General features: G+C 47.9%; 1 protein-coding gene across 4 annotated transcripts in view; it reads left to right on the forward strand.

Annotated features, from left to right (window-relative positions):
* Window positions 1-19,444, forward strand: part of LOC118505041 — a 58,954-nt gene that overhangs the window by 36,311 nt on the left and 3,199 nt on the right. For all 4 annotated transcript variants that reach the window (XR_004905383.1, XM_036040291.1, XM_036040292.1 and 1 more), the window contains exon 3: window positions 19,119-19,420. Coding sequence is in view for 3 of the 4 variants with exons in the window: in XM_036040291.1 (XP_035896184.1) it covers window positions 19,119-19,420 (302 nt within the window). In the remaining variant the exon portion in view is untranslated. The remainder of the gene's footprint in view (window positions 1-19,118; window positions 19,421-19,444) is intronic.

Consider the following 19,444-nt stretch of genomic DNA (forward strand, 5'->3'; position numbering starts at 1 on the left):
ACTTTGGTAAAATGGAGTTTTTTTTTGTTGTTGATGCTTATGGTGTGTGGAAGCATCCTGGGACCACACGCGATAATAGAACTCGCATGATGGCCCCGGAATGCACGATCGGGTACGAGCGTTTCGGGGGTTGTTTCACGACCGAATCGCGCGGCGGATGCTGATGACGCTGATGATACCCTGCCTGCGTTTGGGCCCAGCTCCTGATGTAATACGGTATCAGGTTTCCACGTTGGTGGTTCAGCTTACAGCCAGCCCAACGTCCAACAGAGATAGAGAGTGATCGTGCAACTTCTCACCCATTGAGGAGAAGATCACGGGGCACACCGGGAAGCGGATCGAAGCATCGAAACCAGTTATCGTTCGTTAGTGGGCCCGAGCATAATCGACGCCACACAGAGCAAAAGTTCACCTAGAATGCAGAACATGTACAATGAACGAAGCAAAAAAAAAAAGCTGGACGAAACGATGATGCACGCGATGACCGACTTTTGACCGACTGGCATTCAGAGTGTTTGTATCTCAGCGTTACGTGAAACTATGCCCAGCCTGCCCCTCAGCAAGACGCCATTTATCTTTCCCTCCTATAGCATTCCAACGTAAATTGAAGGTCATCAGGGCAGTGCAGTTCGACGTGATAAAGAAAGACTCTCCAAATGTAACGATTACCAAGGTTCCCCGATAAAATCCTCCATTTCCTTTCCTGCATTGACTGTACGCAATCTCCGTACACATACGTGTTAATTAAATCTTCCGTTGGCAATGGAGTTGTAAAGGAGTGGAAAAGAAAGATTCATCCGATTTCATCTTCAAACGAAACGATTTTTCTTGAAGATTTTCGGTTGACCTCTTCCTGAGCTTAAGGCACACAGTTGCGGACGAGATTCACATAATTTCTGACCAGCAACTCCTAAACGATCGGTCGCACATGTATCGAATGCGAGTTCCGTTCCGGAGGCATCGGATTAATTTCGGACGGCTTTGCCTCGGACGGTGGCCGCGGGTGACTCCTCCGGGTGTAGCATGATTATAACTGTAAACTGTTTTATTGGCTACATCGGTTTGAGGTTCATGAAATTCGATTGGAACGTAACCGTTCGCAAACGCCACTTATCGATCGATTGCCCGAACGTGTGCCACGCCACCCGTACCTCGAAAAAGGGAACGTGATCGCTCCGTTTAACACGGAACCGGTGATCCTATTTCAAATTGACCTTTTTGGCGTCTCGCGTGGCCTAGGTTGGTGTGTAACTAGGTTGAACGGTCAGGAACGCAACCATGCGCACCAACAAGCAATGCAGGCCTCCCAATCTGCATTCTTCCGCTGGCTGGCAAATGGGGAGAAATCATCCGACACCAGAAAACCAAGGGTGGTTCCTGGGAGTTTTGGTGGGCGCCGTGGTACTAAAGATAGTAATCATCTACACTCGCTCCGTAGACGGGACCTAATTGGAAGGTGTGAAAAATTGCTCCGAATCGGTCAAGTTGTGGGACTGAACCCCGGGTCGGGGGCGGAACATCGGGTGGATACATTTGTTTTGGACGCTCAGGTGCCAAACATTGGGAGACGAGTTAATGGTAGGCTTCGATGAGAGCGTAAGAGGGTCAACACGTCCAGTGTGCCGAATGGCAACGAATCGTTGACCGGCATCTACTAGTCTGCAATCGACGATACATATGTCTAGAGAGAGAGAGAGACATTAAGCAATTCAGCGTAAATGGACTGCATCCAATATGCTGCTCGTTATCTCGTTAAAAGATGCTAAATTTGAGATACCTTTATCAAGACATAACCAGTTACAGCAAGCCAGATGAAATAAGCCGATACTGATGACGACGTGAACACAGATTTGGAAATCGTACCCTTAATGTGGTTCATTTTAAACGTTGCAACGACTACCTCCAATCAGCAAGGAACAATCGTCCGAAGCACGGTGGTCGGTGGTCGGTCATTGGCGTCCAGCGTTCGTCCGGCGGCACATATGTGCGACACAATGAGCCGTGCAAGAAATCAACAAACGAATTAAATTAACGATAATTGACATTTTAATTAAACTCGCGCGTTTCTTGTTCCTGCGACATATTTGGCCGATGCCGATGGACGCTACAATTGGTAGCGTGGGGTCCATTTTGTACGTTTCATATGTCTGTTTGCGTGTCACCCCGCCAATCTCTTCTACACGCGTTCATGCTCGCACGAGTCACGTTGTGAGCGTAACGGCTATATCATGCCTTGTGTTCGGACGGACAGTATCACAACACCTGTGTCGTCGGTTTTGGTAGGTGTCAAATAACTTCGCCCAGCTCACCGGAAAACAAGAACTTGAGCATCTCATTTGGCCAGAACGTTGTGCAGCTTTCTATATGGCGCTACAACTGCTGAACAGTGATATTTAGTGACTCTGTCTGATTTCTATGCTCGGCAGCATTCACTTCCCAAGTCCACAGACTCGTAACAAACAACAACACTTTTCCAACGTGAAAATGTGACTGTACACCATCATCATCATCATCATCATCATCGTTATTATTAAGCATTATCAAACTCAAAGTCCGAAGTGCCCAAGTGCTCCCTAGAAATACTGGCAGGCAGCCGTATCAGCCAGATTTCATTTCCTTTTCGTTTTTTCAACCTGCGCGGCGGCACAGCTTCTTCACAGCATAACTTCTACAGCATGCTTGCCGCCGCCGCCGGTTTATTGTTTGGCTCGTTTCGGGCTTCCGCGAATGGAAAGCAGTTGCTGCCGAGGCGGCCCTCGTAACCGTTCCGCCGTAACGCTGCCAGTTCCGGTACATCGGCGTTCCTTCCCGGCGGGGAAGGCGAGATGAAAGGGTGACCCGGTTGTTGGAGTTGCTGCAGCCAGCAAACTACCGTGACGAATTTTCCACATCGATCTGCATCGCCACCTCGCTGCAGCGCCAGTGAAGAGGAGGAAGCCATCACGTCCTCCGGTTGGGGACGAATCTCCGGGTGAGGTTAAAAGCGATCCGACCGAAGACAAATGACACCGCTCACCGCACATCGGCTTTGCCTGCTGTCATTTGTGTGAGCGCGGGAAAATCGCGCGCCGGTTCCATTAAGCGCGCGATTTGTGCTTCCGTGTTTGGGAGGTTTTTGCTGCCCCTTGTGAGTTTGACACAATGGAGGAGCAGGTTTGGCAGATACAGTGGTTTACCATTTGTAGCTCCCGTGTGCCGAAGTAGGTTACCTTAATTACAACTCCATCGATAGAGAGAGTATGAACGGAGTAGATCTTATATGCTTCGGTTTGTTTGTTTGCTTGCTGTACTGTTACGTATAACGCGTCCAATCAAATCGATCGATGGCAATCTAACAATAAGCGTTAGCTGTCACTCTACCAACATTGTGACTGCAGCGATTACTTATTTAGGGCCACCAGAGCGCGTTTCCCTTTTATCCATGTTCGTTAGTTACGATTTTATGCTTTTCGCTCACATTCAGGACTCACAGTCCTGGCTGTCTCCCTAGTCGAGAAGTTGTGCGATATGGAGGACCCACATGCAAAATTGATGATGCGATCCGATCCCCCCTTGATGCCAGGACACGTAGTCACTAAATCCGATTTGAGCTTCGAACGAGCGTTTTATTGTCCTGTCGGTTACACATTATGGCCGTGCTCCCAATACACGCCAGGACTAACGCTGGTTCCGATTCTAGTGGGAAGAATCGCAATCGTGCTGACGTGAGCCTCCCCGGATGCTCATTTTCGCAGAATGCGTCGCAATTTCCAGTTGCTATGAAACCGGAAATCGTAAAGTTGCTTTTTAACGAGCAAAGTTTTCTGTTTTCCTGAAACATTTTTTTCTTCTGTTTGTATGTTTGTTGGCTGTGTGTGTGTGAGTGTTTTGTTTCGGTATGTATCCGGATATCTCGGCAGCATTCATTCTCACACCCACCAGCGCACAGTCGGAACGAGTCCGGTCTGGTTGAGAAAACAGTGTCAAGTGGCATAACCGCGATCCGATGACACTGTTCTGTGGAGCCGGTGGAAAACTTTGCTGAGCTCTGGCCGCTCTCCGGTGCTCCTTTCCTTCCCGGTTATTCGTGGGGGATTGTAAAAGTTATGCAGAAACGTGACCAATCGAGTGGTTAAAGCTCGTAAGAGGAAGAAAAGCGAGTGGAAGCCGAGTAGTGAAGGGGCAAACAGACACATCAATTTTATTTCCCATTTGGCGACTGCCCGGGGGACGAGAAGTAGCGGAAGGACGGGCAAAGGGAACAGCCGAAAATAGGGATCACTCGACCTGTCTCGACCGGAAATATGATAGTTTGGTGCCATTTTGTGCACGGATCGCTTTACACGCGGCCGAAGCCGTATTCGACGCTCAGCACACTTGTTATGCATTGCGTGAGGTCAGCGTTTGCATAGCTTCAGGGGCTACAGAGCCTGATAAACTTTAAAGCCAATTATGTCATCTTGATCGATTGGCAAGAAGTGGTGAAGAGAATTGATTGCAAGAAGTTCGACAATTTGCTAATAATGGAGCTGGCGCAGATGGATGGGATTTGTTTTATGCATTATCAAGCCAATAAGTATATCATATTTCAAACATTTGGCAGCAGCCATGTTTAAAAGCCGGTGATGTAATGTAATGGCTAAAAAAACCCGGTATTGCAACACATCGCACCAGAGGAAGATGCGAACTTGATGGCTGGTGGGAACACAATTCCAAGGAAACAAGCATTAGACAATTATGACGCGAAAGCCGAAGCTTTTACGAGATCCGATGAAGAAACAAACGCGTGAAAAAGCTGCTAAATTTCCCCCAGCTCTACCGGGGCGTCTCCGAGGGTGGCCCACCGATGTGGGTAAATTGTCCGGCAAGGCTCTTGTGCGCACTGATTTGCACCAATTACTGTTGCTACATGTCGCGAAGCTGACGAAAAGCACACAGCGACGGGTGTCCAGTCCACTCGAGTGGAGCCTCACCTTAAGATTTCGGTCCGTTTTGATGTTCGACCGGCTGTGGTCGGGTCTCCCCCACATGCGAAGGAAACGACAGCAACAACAGCAGAAAAAGCCTACATTGCATAATGAGCATAATGGGCAGTCCGGCATACACCGCAGTGTCAAATCCGGCGGCATCGATGCAATTTTGAAACAACGGTAAGACAAGAAAGATCCGCCCCGAATTTTTTTTCTTGGTGACCGTTAAGGTCATGTTGTGCCATTTTTTGTTTACCAGAGCAAAACACCAACAGAAACAAGTAGCTGAAGCATTGGTTAGGTGAGCTTCTCATCACGTGTGTGTGTGTGTGTGTCGGTGTAGTTTATTAGATTGCAGAAACATTATTTGCATTGCACACCTGGTTCATCGCGATGCCAATAAAGTTGTGTGCAATTTTACTCGCACAAATTCTAATGCTAACGCATGACATGACGTAACGCGCGCGTACCGTATGATCGTAAAAGGGGCGCACCGTTTGGCTCCGTTGCCATTTTTGAGGGCGCTGGGCGACGAGTGAGCGTTTCGCGCCGCACAAAACCACAGGCATTTCGTTTCGAATTCCATTCCAACGATCCGGTCCCTCACCCGAGTTTGCAAGATTGCGACCTGCCATCATCATCCCTTCGGGCGTTCGATGAACTTTACTTCACGCTATAATTATCAGGTGTGTGAAGATGAGGTTCCCTTTTGCTGTGGACACCACACATCGGTGACGAAATATTGGACCCTAGTAAAATCCTGCCCAGCGGTAGCTATTTCTGCAAGATTTAATAGTACCCCAGTGCTGCTGGAGCTCATCTCACTGGGACCTACTACTAGTCGACACACACATACGGTGGAGATGCTACCAGTTTTTTTTCCAAATTACGCTTGCTGAGGTCCCTCGATATCTAGCAGCCACCTTGTGTGGCATTCTTTAGCGTGATGTAATCCGTAGTTCCTAATACGTGGGAGCGAACCTCGCCGGAGATCTTGGATGTTCTGCCAAATTTCTCGCTTTCTCGCATGCATAAATTATACGGCAGGGATCGTAGAGTCTCCACCATCCTAGAGGATGATCATCAGGCCAGGCAATCGTTGTGCAACGAGCTTTTGGTGAGTGAGCCGGCTTGTGCTTTCTGGTTGGGCAAGACCCAACCGAGACTACCGCTGGGTGATGGTTTCGTGCTTCACGCGGAAACTTTGATGATTCATACCAACAATGGGCGTCGATCGTCGTGCGGTGTGCATAATGTGAATGGAGCACCCATACGCTACAGGCCTCCGTGATGAGCATAAATGATTCATGAGCACACAATTTGCGATCAAAGCTAACATTATGGGTAAGCCATCAAACGCCAACCCCCGTAATGGGGCACTGGAAATCACTAGCCCTGCGGTGCTTGGAACGAATCCGACTGCCACCGTTCATTCTAGTGACATATTAAAGTTTCTGAGAATTTGAAGTTATTTTCTGCCCGAGTGGGGTAACTCTTTGCCCGAGTGATTCATTTCGCTAGCTCTGAAAAATCACATCCACAATTTTCCCCACCCCATTGCAATTAATCGAGCCTTCGCTACCGTTTTTCTGCTACCGTCCCTCACCCTATGGCGCCCCGCCAGTCCTCAGTTTGAAGCTGCAAACAGGTTATCTTATGGGAAGCCAAGCAACTGTAACGGTGTGCCTCAATCTCTGCTATAACCGGCAGTAAAATACATGCATGTTCAGCTTGGTTAAGCACACGAACGCCACCGGTCGAAGAAAAAGCTTGTTTCATAATCGATTTCGTGGTGCACAAACATTTCATCTTTGTCCCTTTTGCACGAGCCATGCAGGAGGAATGGCTGGATGGGTCAGACTGATAGTGCCAACTGTCACTAAGATTACTTCGTTCCCTTAACTTGCTGGATGTTTTGCTCTGTTAGTCTATCCTGGAACGCTATCCTGTTAGTGTGAAACTCTCAGTATAATAGAGTCATTAAGAAAGAGAGAGCAATTAATGTCCCTGTCCACCATCGTGAGCTCCATAAGGCTAAATTATTCGTAATTGCATGCTTATCTGGAAATAGCAAGGCGACAGTGTGGGTGCATTATTAATTTAATCTCTTTTTTTGCACTAACAGCGCTAAAAATCCTCAGTTGGACCCATTTCACAACCTCGCAGGACAATGCCTATTACCAACCGTATCGATTGACCCACTTTAAACATCTTGGGACGATTGTTAGAGCAAATGATTGTAGGCTAGAAAGGTTGTTCCATCGGTTTGATGTTCGTACCGAAAAGGTTCGAAAGTTTCTTTGTGTCAATTCAAATCCATTCCTGCTCGGATAGCAGTTGCGACCGCGCCAATCGTTACTTAGAGAGGCGCTAAATGACCGTGGCAAATGTACGCGGACACAAAGAGCAGACACCTCAGCATTTCAGGCTGGGAAAATAGATCTTTCGCCCGGTTTCGAGCCTCTATCTCTCGTCCGATGGTTAGGAGATCTGTCGAGGCACGATTTCGAACGTCCGCACGGAAGAATCTCATCCCGGATTGGATCACGGTCTGGAAGCCGTGCCCCGTTTTGTCGATAGTGCATGTCTCGATTCTTTTGGAACACTAACCGCAAGTTAAACCACGCCGCGGCGACTAAGTAGAACGGGATCATTAATAATCCGGGGACGGCCTGGGTGTGCGCATCGGTCCCTCTCGTTACACTGGGCGCGGTTCGAGTCGTCCGTTTGGGTCCAGGGTCTCCTCCTTGCCGAGGAGATCTCGATCCCAGCGAAGGAAGTGGAACGAACGCGAGAAAGAGCGAAAACCATTAAGTTCTTCGTGTAAGGATTGGGACTCGAAACGGTGTCAGTGGTGGACAATGGGCGGCCTCACAAAAACGCAAGTGTGTCCCCGTGAGCAATGCGACGAAGAGAAAGACACTCATCGACACTCACAACAACAAAAACTGCACCAATTGATTATTCCCTTTTGGATGCGGTCAGCTTTGTTTGGCGTTCGCCAGGCTGTCCAACTGCAGCCAGGGGAGCAGCGGCGCATTCAGGGCGAAACAGCTCGGGGCGAAAACAAAACAGATACCGGAGCGATAACCAAACCGTCGGACCGGCTGTAGACGAGCGTGGCGGCGACGGTACTCCAAACGGTGTGACCTCGTTATGAGGCCTTGTTGGAGTGAAGTTTCCAAAGACCCTTTTCGCGTATTCCGATGATCGACCACGATCGAACGTGATCCTCAGCCGCATACCTTTTTCGAGATGTGAAGCGAAGGGTGAAAGTGTGTACGAGGTGACCCTACCCTACGGTCTCAGGGACGTGCCGCTGGAGCGATTACGACGTGCGCATCGCTAATCAGTGCAGTCAGCAGTGCATCCACTCCATTGTGAGCGGATGTCGATGGGAAGGTAAGCGGCCAAATTATTTTTTCCCCAGCCCAGGGTTCGAGCGGATTCACCGTTCAACGACATTGTCCTAATGTCGATGGAGGCTTCCAGATGGGAAGCCCCGTGGCACTTGGATCCATCGGTTTAACTACCTCTCCATTAGCGAGACCATAAAACCGCGAAACGTACACACAGCTCGTTTCAGTTGTGCATGATTAGCATTCAGCGTGGAATTGCCACGCGAGATGCGCGGTCCAGTGTGCCAACTTTGCAGATGATCTCACCCCAGGTGATGAAGCATCGTCGTCGTTCATTGGGTTGAGGTGGCAATCTTAATAAAACAAACTACCCCTCCCCAAGAGAGTTACCGTGACATAAGGCAGGTCTTTAACGCTCCCCACTCCGCTAGGCTAAGCACCCAAACACCTGACCACATATTTATGCCCAATCCTGCTAGGAGCTCGGTTACCAAATATTACCGACCAGCCTTTCAAAATAACAGCCCTTTTCGGTAAGGTTTATCTCCGCTTTTGACAGCTGAACCGGATGATGTCCGACGAACGATTTCAGAAATAACTACCAATTTGTGGCCATGTCTAGAGATAGCGGCGCGGAATGCCTGAGAGCTCAGTGCCCCAGTGGTGGCAGGTCAGCTCGCAGTGCAATACGCTCACCGGCGGCATACCTTCGAGATCGGAGCAAAAGGCTTACGCAATATACCGATGCACGCAGGTATGCGTCGACCGACCGGTTCGGTGAAGTTGTGGTACACCTTTTGGGTGGTACATACGACTCCTTTGTGTAAACAGCGACGGAAATCGATGCTCAGCGACGTACTTCCTCTGGTCGACTGGTGTCATTCCAGCGCACCGAGCGCACATTGGCCACAGCTCCAACAGTCGTTGGAAATGCTTAAGATAGATGCCTCAGACTATCCGCCACCTTGAGGATAATATATAGCTGCTGGTGCGTGAAACTTTGCTTGGTCTCCCTTTACGCCCCAAGCTCCATCTAGACGCACCGAAAATAGCAGACAGCAAAATAGTGAAGTAGTGAAGGCGAACAAAAAGAGCACCAAATCATTCCGTTACGCTGCGCCGTGCTCCGAACAGCTCCGTCCGTAATCCAGCTGGTTACGGCGGAGCGCACTACTCTCTTCGATATCAATTGTCCGCTACTTAAATCCCAAAAGCAAGAAAAAGCAAAAAACCAAACGCTTATCTGAATCTGTACGACCAATTGTTTCGCCTCTTTCTCGGTTTTGGTCCAGGTTCGTACTACGTTTTGACGGTTTACTTCCGAGCTGTCACTGTCACTAAACCAGCTCTCGATTTGTTATTGTTTACACCCGCGTGCAACTTCACTGGAGCTGGTAGTGGCACGTACGAGCCACTCTTGCGGGCCCACAGCTTTGCCAGCCATTACCTAATAGGAGCCATTTCCACTCGGCACCTCGGATCAAGAGCGTCGCGAATGATGTCTTGAAATAACTCCCAGCGCGCGCGGTTCGTAAACCGGTTGAACGGGTAGGACCGGGTAAAAATACGCCAAAATTCAATGCACCAACACGACCGCAATCGGACGCACACGCACTCACGTAAATGAGCTCGGCGTGTCCCACCGACTTGACCAGATTGACCAACTTTCATAACGGCTTCTCTTCGGGGTGGAGTCCGCTGCGGCTTTCGGCAGGTTGGTGCAGTTCTGCGTCTTCGATTGCCGAATTTTCGAAGCACACGTTTCGAAGGCGGTGAGTTTGTGTGAGTTGGTGAAAGTAAATAATTGTTATTTTGTTTTAATAGATGCCTCTGGTCAGGTGCTTCCCTGTGCCTTTCGATTTACGCCCGGAAACGGCGATACGATACGAATTTTGTTTTCAATTGGAGTACATTTTTATGATAACTGCCACCAATAAACACGAGATCCTCATACGAAATGGGGAACGCCCGTTTTCTATCGCTGTCGTAAACCGGACGAGCGTGATCCGCAAATCGGCCATAATGACCAGCGTCTATTTAGTGACAGTTGGTTTCCCGAGTGTTGATGAGTCCCCGTTCGGCAAAAGATCGCCAACAGGTCCACACATATGATGTAAGCGAGACTCGACTGTTTTTAGGACCTGCCTTGCTATTTTAATGCCTCCCCGCTGTCCTGTCCGCTAGCCATTGTCAGCAATCAATCATGCGGTCTCGTCGTTCGAAGGAGGAAACTCATTCGAAAAGGGGGAGACACCCGTCCATGGTTGCGATGTCATAAACTGCTTATAGACACAGACGTCAATCGATATTCCAGGCTGAGAGAGCTCCAGTTTCGGTGAATGTCAATCGATGTCAGTTGGGCAACGGTTATGCCTACCGAACCGGATTACATTTATGCAATGGTCAACGGGATTAGTTTGGCACAATTAAGCGTGGCTTTGTGAGGCCCGCCAAGAGAGACAACGCGAAAGGGAGCAACCGAAATTCTACATCTATCCTCCCCGGCAAAAGCAGCAGCTGCATTCAAAAACTGGGTTGTATAAAAATATTTACAACTCCTTTTTGCTCTGTTTTCGGGCTGATTTTTATTATTTGTTGCTCTCCACACGACCACCGGATCCAAGGCGCCGTAACTTTGGCACCAAAATAATTGGAAAACATTTTGCTTGGGTTGGTGGCGCTTTTTTGTTTGTTGCTGTTCCTCAATTTGTCGGCTTTATCTCGGCATCGCCGATGGGGTTTACTTTTTTGTTTTGTTTGGAAACTAGACCACCAGTGACCAGGGGGATTTTCTTTGCCACTTTCCAAATGTTTTCCTTTCTTTCGCGTTCTTTACGCAACTTCCAGCCAAAAGCCACTAAAGCCATTTACCTTTTACTCCGTTCATTTGCGACGCGCTTCTCGCGAACGGCCGATGATCAATCGGGGTGATGTATTATTATGGTGGTTTTCGCGCTTTTCTGTCCCAAAAGACAAGTAATAAAGTTTTGCGGTTGCGTTTTCTGTTGTTTTTATATTTTTTGCCGCCAATATATTACGTCTGGAAGCGATTTAAGGAGGTATGGGTGTTTTGCTTGCACTCATGGGTCCTGAGTGCGTCTTTTTTGTTGGTGGACAAATTGAAGCCGATGATTCAACACCGAACACCGAACCTGCCGTTCTCCTATCTGGCGAAGCATGATCAGCAGGATGTTATGCAATGTTGTGCAGAAAATATCTGTTTTTGTAGGTTGTGAGCTGAGGTCCAATTTCTTTGGTTCCTTTCGAGAAGATAAAGGACTCTGAACGGGGTAATCCCTGAGGCATCAGGGAGAGAGTATGTACTCCCGGAGCAACATCGGTCAGCACGACAGCTGGGTTGGGATGGTAACTGATTAAAATAATGATTCCGTTGCTTGCCTGTGTGTCCGTGTGTCCGTAGAGTGTTTTTATTTCGACGATGTGTTACATGAAAACTTTGTGACAGAGCTTTGATGTCGATCCGGGCCAGAGGCCCCGGGTACTAATGAAAGGCTTCCATTAGTTGTTAGCCAGCCGTTGTCTATTTATTTCCAAACCCCTTTTGATGCTTGTCACCACCAAGGGCTGGCGCCATCTGGTGATTATAGAAGCTCGATGTAACTGTCCTTCTCTCATTAGGTAGGCAGCACGATGTCGCAGCCTGTCATGCCTTTTTCAACAGGATCTCCGATATATTGTGGGTCTCCTCGATAATGGTAGAATAAAATGAAAGGCACAAAACGGCTGGTCTGGAACACATTATCTTGCCCCACCATCGAGTGACAGTGAACGATTGATTTAATCGATAATTATAGACTATCCTCAGTGCTGGATACACCTGTAGCGAAGCCGGCTCAGATACCGGGCTCAGTACTCAGTACTGAGGTCGGCTGCATCGCTACAACGTTATGCAATTTCACCATTAATTCATCCATTTTTCCGCCCAGCACTACATACTCGATGCACCACGTAACGCAACGCACATACATACATATGATGCATCCTTTGGGATCTTCTCGTTCGCCTCCGTACCGTAGTACCTTCTCGCCGCGTATCCAACGTGTGCCTAGCTCATCCCTCATCACCTGGCCGACAATTTGCACCGTACGTCGTACAACACTGGGAGGCCAATGAATCCATGATTAATGATCAATGACCAGCCCCATACTGTGGCGTTACTGCCCGCCGGTCGAACGGACCACTATTGGGCAATGAAATCGAAATCGTAACTGATGGTTGCGGTTGCGTGCTGGGAAAGAAGGCGGAAATAGAGTACGCACGGTCGTGATTTGGAACGAACATTTCTTTTAAATGGGGAAAACACAATTTTCACACGTTAAGGAAATTTTTTACTTTAAAATGTTTCCTGAGGAAGGATGAGCCGAAGAACCGTATCTGTGCGTAAGAGGGCACGTTACGAGATCAGCGCTTCTTAATGAAACTCTCCCGAAACCGCTTATCTAACGCGTTTTCTCCTCTTTAAAGGTAGCTGTTTAGATTCTCTTTCTGTTTTGCAAAGCCAAGCATTTCTATTTATACCCAAATCTTTATCCAACTGCATCAATAGTGTTCCTATACCTACGGGCATAAATGAAACCGACCTACAACTTTCGCTATCGTTACGGAAAAGTTACGCATTTGAAGGCAAACTTTTTTAAGAAACAATTTTGTCAAGAAATTCCCCGCATATCCCCGCACGGTTACGATTGCTTGTATAACTAACATACATCGGGCTAGGAGTAGATGTTGAGAGAACAATTAAACGTCTAGCTCCGTGCGTCCATGTGACGTGAAGTCGTTATGACACGAGTGTGTATATAATATACTGTTTTCGGTTTTGTATGTCGAACATCGTAACCTAACCGATTGGTTAAATTCAGCTGTTGTTAGTAGAGCATCCTATTATTCCCCACAGAGGGCGCTGTTTTCTGTAGTATTATCTCTTACATTGATCCTAGTATCAGATAGAGTGTTCTATTTGTTGTAAACGAAACCAATTTTATTCCATTCTCCGTTTCGAACTACAGATCTTGATCTGACTGTGTAGTAAACATATTTTAAATAAAGCGCCCTCTGTGAGAAATAATGGGTACCATTGTCGAGGGCTCCAGTATACTCATACTAAACATTGTATTATTGTCGACCGTGTAAGGTCAACGGTAATCTCTCCACTGACAGCTTTCGACCCGCTTTCATTAACGATCACCAAACGATCCACACGCAGAAGAAAGTAGAATCTTCCCCCACTCCCCCCCCCCCTCCTTCGCTGCATGGCGCTTTCTATCCGCTTTGTGCCAGCTCGACTCCCCCGACCAACATATGATCCAATTGTTTTACGACCCCTAGCTTGTACATACAAACATCCCAACACTCCAAACAATCACGCAAACCTTTACCACCGGCCCTCACGCACGCCCGGCGACAGGGTCAGGGAGACGTCCTTCTCGCGAACAATTCCTCCACAGACCGCGGTGGAGTCGTGCGGTGGTTGTAAAAGGGCACAGAAAGTGAGGTTAGTTTTTTGGAGTGTGAGATGTGCGTTTGTTGTTGCTGTTTGCCTCCAGCAGATCTCATCATCGAGTGGTGATCGTGTTGAAGATCTTTGAAGGGTTCATCGTCGAGCATCACTAGGTCCAGCACGGAGGAAGGTAACACATCAACACCAGACAATCTCTCGCTCGAGAGACAGAGAGCGGTTTTTGCGCAGCAAATAATTAAATCCGTCGGCAGATTTTGAACATCTTCCAGCGAAGCATAATGATGCCTTACCAGCAGCAACACTTTTGGTGCTTCGGTACGAAACTTTGTGCCTATAGCGATTGTTTTATGCATGGGAAAATTTCTCCATTTTGTAGTTTACCGATCCCAACGATAAGGTGGTGTAGTGACCTTTACCTTAGTCAGTGTTTACTTGCTGCGGGAGGTATAGACAACAGAACTAAAATTAGCAAGTTTCACCTGTTATCAACCCACATGGTTGCCTGTTGGTAGGGAAGTCAAACACACCCTAATGAGCGTACCGGAACAATATTTGCTCAACACATTGGCGGGAAGTGTATCGCCGGAACGCTTACTATTTCTAGTAGATCTTAACTTTCAAATAAAACTGTCCTACCGATCAGCTTCCCCATTATCACACATTATCAACAGCCAATTGTTGCGCGATCGGGTGTTGTTCTCGAGACCGAAAGGCAAACAGATCCTCAAAGTCTTGTATAAACAAAGACAACGCTTCCAACGCATTAGCAACGTCAATCGGACGCGTCAGCAGAGTGGATCTAACGTTGACGAATCTCGCTAAGGTTAAATATTGTGTGCAAAACAAATTCCACCACAAATTCCACGACCGGGTACGTCAGTAGTGGTCGTGTTAAAACGCCATCATCCCTGCGTTTGATTAGAACACGTTGAAAGTGCTGGCGGTGACAGGTTTTGATTGCTATATCAACCAGCAACCGCCAGGTGTGTTTGTGTCTTGTAATGTTTACTTTAATTTCGACAACAATCACCTTGAATAGTCCGTAGTCCTACTAGCAGGAGGCTTCCTTGAATCCGCGAATACCTTGGAACTCTCGGTGAGGTTTCGTACGATTCGTTCGACACAAATATTTATCCATGTACGATTCGGTATGCTTCCAGAATCTATTCAGTTTTTCATTTATTTGGTTAAGATTCTACCAGAATAGTATGAATCCGCTTTTAGGTCGTCATGATATTATCATCTTCCTATAGACTTTTTTCTCCTGCTTCTGTTGCTCGTTTAGAATTTGTTTGTTCGCGAAATTTTGCACGTTCCTCGATTGTGGCGCGAACTGGCGTGAACACGTTGATTGTCAGATTGTCAAAACATCCCATCAAAAGCCATAACCGATTGGATTGGTACACTCGTGTTACAATGTTTGTGATGCCTTGGAAAATACCCAACGGTGGACAGACTAACAACAAAAAAACAGACATAGTTTGTACAGTTCATTATCACATTAGTTTAATGAGATGTCAGACACTTGCGACCATGTTTACTTCCGTACGTAGAGCAGTTCTGGAACGCTTTATAGTAACCGGACTAACCATTGTAATGGCTCGCTTAACAACCCTCGACGGGGATCGTGCCCCATCGGGTAATGGTGGTGTGTTCTAGCTTAATTGCGTTAGGAATTAGAAAGCAATCGACCCAAGCTCTCGTGACATCGCTTCGTTCGATCGATTCGATGACTTCGATGGTCCACTTGATCTGATTTATTAGCCCACTCTGTTTGCCCACTCCCTTCGGTGCTTACAGGAGTGTGGACAACAATTTATGGACATTCTCGCCGTTCCGCAACCGGTATCGTCTCTCGCGCAAATGGCGCCATTACCATGGTGCGACCAAATTGAGGTTATGACAGGTGGTCTCGATTAATGAATTGTCTCACGTCGCCGCCTGCTTTTGTTACCATTCTAGAATAGGTCATCGAGAACAGGCCGACAGCTGTGACCACTTTGGCCCAGCCAAACGTGTCAATGCGAGTGTGCGGTGAAAAGCTGCGACGAGCCCCAAAAAACCGATAATGCGTTGCCCACCGTGAAATCGTGCCACAATCGTACGTGCAAAGCTCGGCGGTGTGTGTGTGTTTGTTATAAATAAAGTGAAAAATGTCTTCAATCACTTTAGCGAGAAAGCAGCATTGAACCTGGCCCCCGCCGGTCGTACAACAAAACGGGTCACAAACGGTACCAGACAGTCGACACCGGTCGCCGTCTTCTGCTGCACACCTGACCCGATCGGGCCCATGTTGCAAGCCATCCGAGTGAGCCACACCGCGAGCGCTATCGTCAGCCGATGATAAATAGCAAGAACGTGTTTGACCGTACAAACCTGTATGCGTATGCAAATTAGCGGCAATATGTGGAGGGCACAAGACGTGTTCCTGTACTCCACGGTTCCCTGCCCATTTGCCATTCCAGGGTCCTCCTCCCCAACGGTGCATACATCTTTTTTTATGACAGCTATTCCAGAAATTAATAGCATTATTGTTCCAGTTGGTTTGTTTGGCACACAAGTCTCATCAAACATTTAAGGCGTTTGCGAGTGGCGTGAGTGGGTTAATTGTTGGGCTATTTTGGACCTGGCGAAGTACATACTGAATGGGACCGCTTTATTCGAATGGATTCGATGGTGTTTTCAATTTTGTTCCAAAACGCTTTAAATAGATTTTTATCACTCACCTGATGTGTAAACAGAGGGATCTATGGAAACCCCCGAAATTGGCGGTGGCTCCAAACAGCTTGCCAACGAGTTCTGGTAGAAAGGAAAATCTCGTTTTGCTAAATAGGGGAAAACCTTCCCTTTTACACCAGTTATGTGCCGTTCTCTCGTTCTTGGCTCGTAAATCTACACATTCCTTTAGGTTCTCCGGCAACTCCGGTAATTATCTACACCGTCCACCGTCCTCTGTTTCCATCTCCTGAGCGCCTCCAGATTATCTGGTGAGCTCTCCGGCGTGCTTTGCTAATGAGTAGTTTAGTCACTTTTTGTAGACATTCTTCCCGGGGATATTCTTGATAGCTTAGATTTATCCTTGACGCTCGTTTCGTACACTATTGATCATCTCACTAGGCAATTTGGATAGCCGGTAATCCCTTCAGGTCCCGCTAGTGAGCCGTATCGTAACCTAATCAAAGCGAATCATCGAATCGTCGTCAGGAGGAGGAACGTTGAAGTTGAAACCGGTTCCCGGTAATTGTACACACTCCTTCTACCACTATAAACCGTCGAATCTGAACCGTTGCCATCCGGTTTGCCGTTTTTTGTCTGTGTGTGTGTGACGATCGCACCTTACACTTCCCAGATGATGATTGCCGATCGTGTTCGATGATCTTAAGACAGACATCGTTCCAGCAAAAAAAAATCCTACAAACACCGAGCCACCATCCTGAGTCTCACGGGTCATCTGAAAGACGCGGCTGAAAGATGATGTGAATGCGTCTGAATATCGGTACCCTCTCTGTGTTGCCATATTGACCTTCATGGGACGGGTATCTCAGGAGGCGCATACGCGCGCTAGATGTCGCCACCGGGTTTAGTTTTTTGCTAGTCCTGCTCGTTTCGCGCGAGCTGATTTTTGTAACACAAAACGTGTTTTTTTGGCGTTCGGTCCAGGTGGCCTTAATTTATTGCCAGACATAATGTGCGCCGGCTTGCTTCCTTTGGTTAGACGGCGGAAAGGCGACACTGACAATTAGCGCTCAATTCGCATACATTTGGTGGCGGCAATCAGAAGAACGAGCTCGGATTATTGGTGCGGCTGCTTCCGCTAATAATGTCTGATTGATTATCAATGGTAAACTTTCGGAGGGTTCTGATTGGAACACGTGGTTTGTTAATGTGTTGAAATTATGTAAAATTGGATAGCGTATTTATAGAATATTCTGTCGTTCGTTCTACTCGAAAGCTCGGGAACCCTCTCACTGGCAATAAAAACTGACATCCACAAACAAATTATAGCTCAGTATTATTCCTTTATTGGAACTATAGCACAAAAAAGAAGGTGAAGTACTCCTCTGTCACTCACAACCCATCGAAGTGAATGATCGTTTGGGTATGAGGTATTTGTCATATTTTAGAATGCGCCATTCAAATGGCAGACACAAACCATGGTTGCTGCCTGCCCATCGGCACTTCCGCTGCATTGTGTGACCTTACCGCTATTGGCAACCGCAAACGCTTCGATGATCGACCGACCCGTGTGGGTGGAGCAGCGGTTTCATTGCGTCCGGGTGTCTGTCCCATCGGAAAGCATTATCATCAAATGGGCTGTAAATGCATCACCGCCATGCACCGAGCGTTTGCATGCATTTGCTTAAAGCCACCAGCTTGCAGGTAATGCTGGCGCTCCCACAAATACCACAATTAGAAGCCATTCTGCTTTACGCGTGTGTGCATGGAGATTGAAACAAACTTCCGGAACATTGACGATACTGGGCAGAAGGGAAAATGAGGACACCAGCGTACGATATGCTATAAAACCTCGAAGACTCTCTTTATCAATCATTCCACTTCCGCTCGATGTCAATGCAGTTGCTCTGTACTGTGCTGTTACGATTCCCGCTTTTCACCTGTCCAACAATTTCCCAGATTTTCTATGCGGGTGCGTGCGAGTAAAAGGCCATCACAACACCACGCCCACCTATACCCACCAATAAGCCGATATCGCACAACCTAGACCCTAGTCGGAAGGTTAGTCAGTGCCGTGTGAGGGACGACGCCATAATAAGCTCACCGAACGCGTATGCCCCGGACGACCGGTGGTAGATGGAAAAGTACACCATCAGCTGATAGGTTTTAGCGGCAGACAATGATTTCCGATCGTTCACTATCGCGCCACGACGGACGACACGAAGTGGTGGCGTCTGTAGGCAAATTGCATAAGACAGTCAATGGTGACGCCCTCGTCCGGGACAATTGTGGTCACGTTTTGTGTAAGGCTTGTCGTGTTGTTTGTGGCTTCAAAATATTCCACAAATTTAGCACTTCAAGGTCTACACGCAACTCCCTTTCGGTGCGGGAATTGGTTAGTTTCCTACCGCTGCTGTCAACGCCCAATCTTTCTGTTGTCTCCAGGGTGTGTTAGCCTGTGCCTCCACAATGCGTTCAATTGTTTGTCTGCAAAGGTATGTCGCTCGGTCCAATTTTGGGGAGTTTTCGGGTGAAGCTAGTTGATTCAAGGTTCTGTTTAAGGAGTTGAGGTCTCTAATGTTAGACAGCTTAGAATTGGTGTTGGATATTTCTGCTGATCATGCTAATCAAAACTGTGCTTCCCTTCCTTTGCAGGTGACGGATGTGTGGAGAAACCCCTGGCTACACTGTGGCGCAACTACACGCAAAACAGTAAACCGGACGTGATGATGAAGCTGTGCCTGTGCCCGTCCGGGTTGAAGGCGACCACCCGGCAGCACGGCCTTACCGAGTACTGGTCGCACCGGATCACCTACTGCAGCTCGCCAAAGAACTATCCGCGGGTGTTCTGCTGGATTTACCGGCATGAAGGCCGCAAGCTGAAGCACGAGTTCCGCTGTCACGCGGTCATCTGTTCCAAAGAAACGATCGCCCAGGAGATCAGCACCATCCTGAAGGTAGGTGGCCGCCGGTCGCTGATC

Source organism: Anopheles stephensi, chromosome 2 (assembly GCF_013141755.1).
Source record: "Anopheles stephensi strain Indian chromosome 2, UCI_ANSTEP_V1.0, whole genome shotgun sequence".
NCBI lineage: Eukaryota > Metazoa > Arthropoda > Insecta > Diptera > Culicidae > Anopheles > Anopheles stephensi.